This window comes from Cyclopterus lumpus, chromosome 17, assembly GCF_009769545.1.
Source record: "Cyclopterus lumpus isolate fCycLum1 chromosome 17, fCycLum1.pri, whole genome shotgun sequence".
Classification (NCBI taxonomy): domain Eukaryota; kingdom Metazoa; phylum Chordata; class Actinopteri; order Perciformes; family Cyclopteridae; genus Cyclopterus; species Cyclopterus lumpus.
Genome location: NC_046982.1, coordinates 23,338,444 through 23,348,792, shown reverse-complemented (window position 1 = coordinate 23,348,792; position 10,349 = coordinate 23,338,444). Strand labels below are relative to the sequence as shown.

At 45.4% G+C, this 10,349-nt stretch overlaps 1 protein-coding gene across 3 annotated transcripts in view; it reads right to left on the bottom strand.

Moving 5' to 3' along the window:
- The window catches only part of puf60a (poly-U binding splicing factor a), a 14,046-nt gene continuing 3,697 nt past the window's right edge, over positions 1-10,349 (bottom strand). For 2 of the 3 annotated variants that reach the window (XM_034556197.1, XM_034556199.1), the window contains 7 exons: positions 10,068-10,229; positions 9,278-9,370; positions 8,747-8,960; positions 5,221-5,381; positions 3,415-3,529; positions 1,470-1,630; positions 949-1,333 (listed from right to left, as the gene is read on the bottom strand). In XM_034556197.1, the coding sequence (XP_034412088.1) occupies positions 1,040-1,333; positions 1,470-1,630; positions 3,415-3,529; positions 5,221-5,381; positions 8,747-8,960; positions 9,278-9,370; positions 10,068-10,229 (1,200 nt within the window). In that variant the 3' untranslated portion in view covers positions 949-1,039. Of the gene's footprint in view, positions 1,334-1,469; positions 1,631-3,414; positions 3,530-5,220; positions 5,382-8,746; positions 8,961-9,277; positions 9,371-10,067; positions 10,230-10,349 lie in introns of all 3 variants that reach the window. The other variant, XM_034556198.1, reaches the window with a different exon arrangement.

Sequence of the window (10,349 nt, the reverse complement as noted above, 5' to 3'; positions counted from 1 at the left end):
CGAAACAGAGACGTTTTATTCACTTATTTTGGTGTTTGACACCTGAACACACTGTTGCTACAACATGGAGAACAAAACTGAAGTCAGTTCTAGTTTGGATGAAGTCCACAGGTAAAGTACCACCTGACACCCCGTCACACAGGAGCTGCCATCTTGAGTCATTTGGAGCCTGCGTCGTAGTGATCGATATTGAGGCCCCGCCCACACACCTGCCTGAGCCAATTAGCAGCCGCGGTATCGAGGCGCGAGCCACCTAGTTGCTACGTTAGCATGTCGGTAGCTGGCTAACCTTAATATAAACACATTAATGATCAAAGAGTCTTTACTTACAGACTCTTTCTACACTTCACTCAGCTGTCAATCATTAACACAAGATCGTTATTAACTAGATTATTTCGTCAGCATGCAGGGTTCAGGATCCTTCAGCGCTCTCTTTTCCTGCTGTTGTCTCTTTCATGTTTCTGTTGTCTGGTTTTATATTCATAAAGTCTCTGGATGCACAGGGTTAAATAGACAAAATAAACTGAATTAAATAAAGGTTAATAAATAAAGGTGTATTACTGCAGCCACACTTCCGTACATTCAGCTGCTCTCTGCATGATATTTACATATACACACGTCATGTCAGTTCTACCTTAAACGTTACCCACCAATGCTAATGTTAGCCGCTAACGTTAGAGTTAGCGGCTAATGTTAGAGTTAGCGGCTAACGTTGGCTTCTTCTATAATGTAAATGTGGAGGATGAACTGCTGGTCTGTGATTGGAGGAAACCGTCTTTTTACAAAATACCTATAAAAAGATCAGCACAGAGGTCCATTAAATGTGTGTGTGTGTGTGTAAGAGAGAGAGTATATGCGTGTGTATGCGTGTGTAGAAACGTTTGTGTATACAAATGTGTGTATATTGTGTGTGTATGTATGTATGAGTGTGTGTGTGTGTGTGTGTGCGTCTGTATGTGAGAGTGTTTGGTTGCGTCTGTGTGTGTGTGGTTGCGTCTGTGTGTGTGTGCGTGTGTGTGTGTGTGTGTGTGTGTGTATTCTACAGGTCCCTGTGGTCAAAGTGGTCCTGCTCGTATTCCTCGGCGATCACCTTCCGGCCTCCAAACCAGCGGCGGTTCAGCGCCCGGACGGCTCGGTTCATCTCGGCCGCCTCAGAAAATTCCACAAAGATTTTGACGATGATGTCGGCGCCGTCCTCCTCGCCCTGGCGCTCCCGGTAGATGACGACGCGCTTCACCCGGCCGAACTTGCCGCACTCCTCGGTGACCTCTGCCTCCAGGTCGTCGTCGACGCCATGGGGTCCGACCATGTTCCTCAGCACCATGACGGTGGACTGACGGGTCAGAGAGTCACATAGAACACCGTGAACACGTTTGACACCTTAAATCTGTGTTTCGTGGCTCGCTGAGCGGCCATGTTTGGATGAACCCTAACCCCGTCAGGGGAGTTCTTGGGATTAGAACCCGTACCTCCTGCTCGCTGAGCGGCTCTGTGGCTCCGCCCCTCTGCTGCTGCTCCTCCTCTTTCCTTAGAGCCTCAGAGCCAACAGATGCCACCGGTGGAGGGGGCAAAGCCAGCACCGCATTCACAAAACCCACCTGAGGCAGTCCAGGTGGAGCCGGGGTCACACCTGAAACAAACAGGAAGCAGGTGGACAGGAGGGTCAGACGGGCAGCCCGAGGCTGCTGTAGAAGAAGAACCAGGTTCTGAACCTTGTCTCCTAAACAGAACATAGAGTGGGTGCACTGGTTTAATGCACCTCGACCACCCTGCCCGGAAGATCAGTGGAGGTAAAGCTCAAATTCTTAACAATCTGCAGTAAGAGCAGGTATTAACTCCACCCACCTGCAGTATGGCACCATCCAACAAGTAGCTGTAAACAAGTGCACCCACAGACCAAAGCATTCTCTAGCGGCCATGTTGGATTTAATACTCCCTGATTTGTGCAGAAATAAGCTCATGAAACAGGAAGCTGTAACAAAGCTAAGAGGATCATAGGAGACAGAACCCCCCCCCCCCCCTCCACACACACACACACCAGAGCTGGGACTCACTGGCCAATAGGAATGCGGGGCTATGTTTAAAGGGCGGGGCTAGAAACAGTCCTCTTCATTGGTTGGTCAGTGTGTAGCAAAGGGGAGGGGTTAAGAGCTCACTGTTGGTGCAAACATTGGGGGTTGAGAGAGGGGGAGAGGAGAGAAAAAGAGAGAGAGAATAAAAGAGAACATCTATTAGTGGAGAAGCTTCTGACAAGCAACACAAACAACAAATGGGACTCAGAGGCGACCTCTGCTGGCTGAGACGTGTCCCCACAACCCTCAAGAGCTTCTTTTATGAGGGTTTGTTTCTGGTTCTAAGAAGTTCTTCTTCTTGAAGTTATTATCGTACCAAATGAAAAACTAAAACCGTGGAGTACTTGAGGGGCTCTGAACTGGACCAGACGAGTCTGAACCGCGTCTGAGGCTCTGAACTGGACCAGACGAGTCTGAACCGCGTCTGAGGACTCCGATGTTTATGGTCTCGACATCACAGCCACACAAGTCTCAATAAAACACACACATATAAAAACTGACTTAAAGACCACAAAAATATTACATTTACACAATTATGTTCTTTGTAGCTAGATAGTCATGTTCTGCTTATTGCTCGAAACAGAACAGGGTTAGGGTTAAGGACAGGTAAAGGTCTACAGGTGTGTGGACTGAGGACAGGTAAAGGTCTACAGGTGTGTGGACTGAGGACAGGTAAAGGTCTACAGGTGTGTGGACTGAGGACAGGTAAAGGTCTACAGGTGTGTGGACTGAGGACAGGTAAAGGTCTACAGGTGTGTGGACTGAGGACGGGTAAAGGTCTACAGGTGTGTGGACTGAGGACGGGTAAAGGTCTACAGGTGTGTGGACTGAGGACGGGTAAAGGTCTACAGGTGTGTGGACTGAGGACGGGTAAAGGTCTACAGGTGTGTGGACTGAGGACAGGTAAAGGTCTACAGGTGTGTGGACTGAGGACAGGTAAAGGTCTACAGGTGTGTGGACTGAGGACAGGTAAAGGTCTACAGGTGTGTGGACTGAGGACGGGTAAAGGTCTACAGGTGTGTGGACTGAGGACGGGTAAAGGTCTACAGGTGTGTGGACTGAGGACAGGTAAAGGTCTACAGGTGTGTGGACTGAGGACAGGTAAAGGTCTACAGGTGTGTGGACTGAGGACAGGTAAAGGTCTACAGGTGTGTGGACTGAGGACAGGTAAAGGTCTACAGGTGTGTGGACTGAGGACGGGTAAAGGTCTACAGGTGTGTGGACTGAGGACGGGTAAAGGTCTACAGGTGTGTGGACTGAGGACAGGTAAAGGTCTACAGGTGTGTGGACTGAGGACAGGTAAAGGTCTACAGGTGTATGGGCGGGACTTGAGGTGTTCTACCTGTGATGACACCTGGAGCCTGAGCAGCCATGACCGCCTGAGGAAGTCCTCCTGGCGGCTGAGAGAGGAGCACCGGTCCAGCCAGAGCTGTGAGCACCGACATTCCAACCGACTCCTGAACACACCATAAAACAAAGTATATAAAAGTACAATACTGCTACATATACTAATTACTGTGTAAAATATATCAAACTGTGTCGTAGATATATAAGATACTGGAGAAAATACATTGACTACGATACGCATTTATAAAATACTGTCAGAAATGTCACAGTGAAATACATTTACTCATGCACAGTATCTTAAATACTTTAATACAGTGGAATGTTTTTCAAATTTAGAATAAATATGTAAAGATCTTTATTTCGCTTGTATATAAATTACTGTGGCCAATGTATAAAATACTGATGAAAATATATATACACTGCTGCAAAAACTTAGAGAAAATATATGTAAACTACTTCAAATACCGGAGAAAACACACCCAGTGCTACATAAAATATATCAAGTACTGGTGAAAATACTGACATAATTACATACACTACTGCAAAAAACACTACAGAGAATACCAACTTCTTTATGGAAAAGTACATCCAGTACTGCTGTATTGCATGTAGAACTTCAACCAGTACTGCAGTACTCCATACCATCTCAAGGTATACTTACTACTGCAGTACTCCATACCATCTCAAGGTATACTTACTACTGCAGTACTCCATGTCAGCACTTCTACACTGCCATCATCAGGTCCATCCTCTGTTCCTCCATCACAGAGTCCATCCTCTACTCCTCCATCACCGAGTCCATCCTCTACTCCTCCATCACTGAGTCCATCCTCTACTCCTCCATCACCGAGTCCATCCTCTACTCCTCCATCACCGAGTCCATCCTCTAGTCCTCCATCACCGAGTCCATCCTCTACTCCTCCATCACCGAGTCCATCCTCTACTCCTCCATCACCGAGTCCATCCTCTACTCCTCCATCACTGAGTCCATCCTCTACTCCTCCATCACCGAGTCCATCCTCTACTCCTCCATCACTGAGTCCATCCTCTACTCCTCCATCACTGAGTCCATCCTCTACTCCTCCATCACTGAGTCCATCCTCTACTCCTCCATCACTGAGTCCATCCTCTACTCCTCCATCACTGAGTCCATCCTCTAGTCCTCCATCACTGAGTCCATCCTCTAGTCCTCCATCACTGACCCTCATGAACTGAGCCCGGGTCCCCCGCTGACCCTCATGAACTGAGCCCGGGTCCCCCGCTGACCCTCATGGTCAGAGCCCGAGTCCCCCCCTGACCCTCATGAACAGAGCCCGGGTCCCCCACTGACCCTCATGAACAGAGCCCGGGTCCCCCGCTGACCCTCATGAACTGAGCCCGGGTCCCCCCCTGACCCTCATGGTCAGAGCCCGGGTCCCCCACAGACCCTCATGGTCAGAGCCCGAGTCCCCCCCTGACCCTCATGAACAGAGCCCGGGTCCCCCACTGACCCTCATGAACTGAGCCCGGGTCCCCCGCTGACCCTCATGAACTGAGCCCGGGTCCCCCACTGACCCTCATGAACTGAGCCCGGGTCCCCCACTGACTGACTCTGGACCATTTCCTTCCGGTCACTCCCTTGCACATCACTTAACTCTTAAACTTACTTACACTGGTTAAAGTACTGAAACCTGCCTGTCTGTGTACTTTATTTGTATATTCTTAATTCTCGCACTGTGTTGATTGATGTCGATTGTTAATGTTATCATGTACTACATGTCTTCCTCACTGTGTGATTGGTGGGTCGAGCTTCTTGAGCTACCTGATCAGTGTTCTTGGCGGTGGGGAGTCCTCCGGTAGTCGGCGGCGTGAGGAGGGTTAGGGGAGGAGTCACAGCCTTCCCCACCCTCAGGTACTGGCCCCCCAGGTCAAACAGGTTCATGGAGGACACGGCGTCCAGAGCAGACTGAGCCTTCTCGTACTCTGGAGACAAAACCATCAGACCCATTAGTTTGTTAGCGCCTCCTGAGGTTGCACCATTCAATACACTCCACATCACCCAGAGCCAATCGGTGCCCTCTAAACCTCTCATGTAGACTGATTTAAAGAGCCGTTGGAGTTTCACTAGACCGTCCGTGTGTACGTAGACTTGCATGGATTCATTTTTGAGAAAAGCATATTCTACTGGCAGGATCAACCAGACTAAGTATATTGAGATAAAACTGAGCAGAACTTTCATTTTTATGACTTTAACTACATACTACAAATCTGTCTGAGGACTTTATGTTTATGTTTTTATAGTATATCTATAGTACATCTCTGGTATATATACATATAGATATATACATATAGATATATATATACATACATACATACATATGTATATATATATACATATATATACACGTATATATATATATACATATGTATATATATACATATATATACACATGTATATATATACATATGTATATATATACATGTATATATATATGTATATACATATATATATATATACACACACACACACACACATATATACACATATATATATATATATATGTATGTGTATATATATGTGTACATATATATATATATGTATATATATACACATATATACACATATATATACACACACACACACATATATACACACACATATATATACACACATATATACATATATATATATGTGTGTATATATATATATATATATATACACATACACATATATATATACACACATATATATATATATATATATATATATATATATATATATATGTATATATATACACACACACACACACATATTCAATTCAGTTTATTTTGTACAGCCCAATATCACAAATTACAAACTCCCCTCAGAGGGCTTTACAATCTGTACACATACGACATCCCTGACCTTTGACCTCACATCAGAACAGGAAAAACTCCCCAAAAATAACCTTTGACAGGGAAAAAAGGGAAGAAACCTTCAGGAGAGCAACAGAGGAGGATCCCTCTCCCCGGATGGACAGATGAATAGATGTCATGTGACCAGATGAACAGAGTTACAGAGTTACATAAACACATTACATGAATATGACAATGTATGAATGGAACTCCAATCCATGAAACAGAAGGAGGTAGAGAGGAGGGGGGGCGGGGCATCAGCAGGGCCAATGGGAGGCCGGCTCACCAGCATCAGACACCTCCAGGTCCAATGGACCCTATGAGACGTGAAGTCACAACGACTCCGGGGAGGAAGCAGAGTTAATAAGGTGCAATGGAGAGATGTAAATTCATCCATAAGGAGAGAGAGAAGAGGAGATAGGTGCTCAGTGTATCCTAAAACATCCCCCAGCAGCCTATAAGCCTATAGCAGCATATCAAGGGGCTCGACCAGGGCAAACCTGATTCAGCCCTAACTATAAGGGCTATTAAAGAGGAAAGTCTTAAGTCTATTCTTGAATGAGGTGACTGTGTCTGCCTCCAGGACTGAAAGTGGAAGCTGGTTCCATAAAAGAGGAGCTTGATAACTGAAGGCTCTGGCTCCCATCCTACTTTTTAGGACTCTAGGAACCACAAGTAGCCCCGCATTTAGTGAGCAGCTCTCTAGTGGGGCAATATGGTACTACAAGCTCCTTAAGATATGATGGTGCATCACCAATCAAGGTTTTAAATGTGATTCTTGATTTCACAGGGAGCCAGTGCAGAGCAGCTAATACAGGAGTCATGTGATCTCTTTTCTTAGTTTTTGTGAGTACACGAGCTGCAGCATTCTGGATCAACTGGAGGGATTTAAGAGACTTATTAGAGCAGCCTGATAATAAGGAGTTGCAGTAATCTAGTCTGGAAGTAACAAACGCGTGAACCAGCTTTTCTGCATCTTTTTGGGACAAGATGTGCCTGATTTTTGAAATGTTACGTAGATGAAAAGATGCAGTCCTTGAGATTTGCTTAACGTGGAGTTAAAGGACAAGTCTGGGTCAAAGATAACTAGAGATTCTTTACAGTGGTGTTGGATGCCAGGGAAATGCCATCTACAGAAACCACATCACCAGATAATTGATCTCTGAGGTGTTCAGGGCCAGTAAAATAACTTCAGTTTTGTCTGAGTTTAACATCAGGAAGTTGCAGGTCATCCATGTTTTTATGTCTTTAAGACATGCTTGAATTTTAGCGAGCTGGTTGGTCTCCTCTGGTTTGATCGATAGATATAATTGAGTATCGTCTGCATAGCAATGAAAGTTTATGCAGTGTTTCCTGATAATATTTCTCAAAGGAAGCATATATAAGGTAAATAAAATTGGTCCAACCTTGTGGAACTCCGTGATTAACGTTGGTGGTCATTGAGGCTTCATCGTTTACAAATACAAACTGAGATCGATCTGATAAATAGGATTTAAACCAACTTAGTGCGGTACCTGAAATGCCAATCGACTGATCCAGTCTCTGTAATAGGATGTCATGATCAATGGTGTCGAACGCAGCACTAAGGTCTAACAAGACCAGTACGGAGATGAGTCCTTTATCAGCACTAAGGTCTAACAAGACCAGTACAGAGATGAGTCCTTTATCAGCACTAAGGTCTAACAACACCAGTACGGAGATGAGTCCTTTAATCAGCACTAAGGTCTAATAATACCAGTACGGAGATGAGTCCTTTATCAGCACTAAGGTCTAACAAGACCAGTACAGAGATGAGTCCTTTATCAGCACTAAGGTCTAACAAGACCAGTAAAGAGATGAGTTCTTCATCAGCACTAAGGTCTAACAAGACTAGTACAGAGATGAGTCCTTTATCAGCACTAAGGTCTAACAAGACCAGTACAGAGATGAGTCCTGTATCAGCACTAAGGTCTAACAAGACCAGTACAGAGATGAGTCCTTTATCAGCACTAAGGTCTAACAAAACAAGTACAGAGATTAGTCCTTTATCAGCACTAAGGTCTAACAAAGAAAGTACAAAGATGAGTCCTTTATCAGCACTAAGGTCTAACAAGACCAGTACAGAGATGAGTCCTTTATCAGCACTAAGGTCTAATAATACCAGTACGGAGATGAGTCCTTTATCAGCACTAAGGTCTAACAAGACCAGTACAGAGATGAGTCCTTTATCAGCACTAAGGTCTAACAAGACCAGTACAGAGATGAGTCCTACTTTCTCAAGGATCTTAGAGAGGAAGGGAAGGTTAGAGATCGGTCTGTAGTTAGCCAACACCTCTGGATTAAGAGTGGGCTTTTTCAGGAGAGGTTTAATTACAGCTACTTTGAAGGAATGTGGTACATGGCCTGTTAGCAAAGACACATTGACAATAGGTATAGGTTCCTGCAGCGTTAGCCTCGTGGTTATTGGACCTCACCGACGAAACCGAAGCCCTTGTGCCATCCGCTGATTGGCTCCCGGACCAACATGCAGGACTTGATCTTTCCGAAGGCCTCGAAGACACTCTTGATATCATCGTCGGAGAGGTCGGGGTGAACCGATGCCACGTAGATCCTGTTAAAGGCACGCGCCTCTACTGCCAGCTGGTCGATGATTGGCTGAGCCTGGCCAATGTTACTGGGCCTCCCAACCTGCAAGAGGAACAGGATGGAAAAATACACAACACAACACAAGTGATGATGGTTTATCCTGGTCAGTGATAATTTATACTGGTTAGTGTTGGTTTATAGTGGATGTGATGGTTTATACTGGTTTGTGGTGGTTTTAATTGAGAGTGTCCATTCTGGTCATTGCTGGTTTAAACTAGTCTGTGAGGGTTTATCCTGGTTAGTGCTGGTTTAAACTGGTTAGTGCTAGTTTGAACTAGTCTGTGATGGTTTAATCTGGGAGTGTCTGTACTGGTCAGTGATGGTTTAAACTGGTCTGTGCTAGTTTAAACTGGACTGACCTTAATGTTTCTGCCTCCCAGGACGATGGAGTTCATCTGTTCCAGAGCCAGCTGAGCCCCCTCGGGCATCTCGTACTCTACAAAGGCAAAACCCTGCAGATACATAAGCATTTAATGGCGCTCTAGTGAAGAAAATAGAAGCAACAGACATAAGCAGTTCTTACAGCTCAGCTCTGAAGCTTTGCTGTCCATGTTTACTGTTAGGATTCACCACTGAAAACAGCGGCTGAGCTTTTTAACTCAGTTTCCCACTTGGTTGTGAAACCCTGCTAATGATAAATAACTGCCGGTTGTCCTCTCTCTCTCTTCTCAGCTCTGCTCTGGTAGCAGCATTGTCCAGCTCCTTGCTCGCCTCCTACTGGGAGGAGGAACTGAAGAAACTCATCTCATATATCATACAATATAGATCATTGATATTAGGACATAGTATAGATCATAGATCATTGGACATAGATCATAGGACATAGATGATCTATCAATGATCTATGATATGTGTCCTATAATCTATGTCCTATGATCTATCATAGATCATAGGACATTGATCATTGACATAGTCGGATCAGGATCCTCCTGGACGCCTCCCTGTTGAGGTTTTCTGGGCTTGTCCACCTGGTAAGAGACCTACATGTTATATGTCTAACCTGGGGACACTTTGGGATCCACAGGAGGAGATGGAGGACAGTGCTAGGGATAGGGAGGTCTGGAACACCTAGTTTACCCTGCTGCCACGATCCGGCCCGGATAAGAGGAAGAGAATGGAAAATGAAGAATAAGAGTGTAGTGGTCTGACCTTGTGCTTCATGGTGACAGAGTCCCAAGACATGTCAATGCTTTTGATGGGTCCAAACGGAGCAAAGGCCTGTCTGATGGTGTCCTCTCCCAGCTCGTAGTAGATGGAGCCCACGTAAACTCGACACATGATGGCCAGAGCTCTCTGACGCTGAGCTGCTACCTGAACACAGACAGGAAGTCACAATTTCAGCTGTTGAGATGCTGTTGCTCCAGAAGACCCCTCCATAGAAGATGGCTGATGCCTCCACTGAGTCAAAGAAGGTCTTCAGGAGTGCTCCCT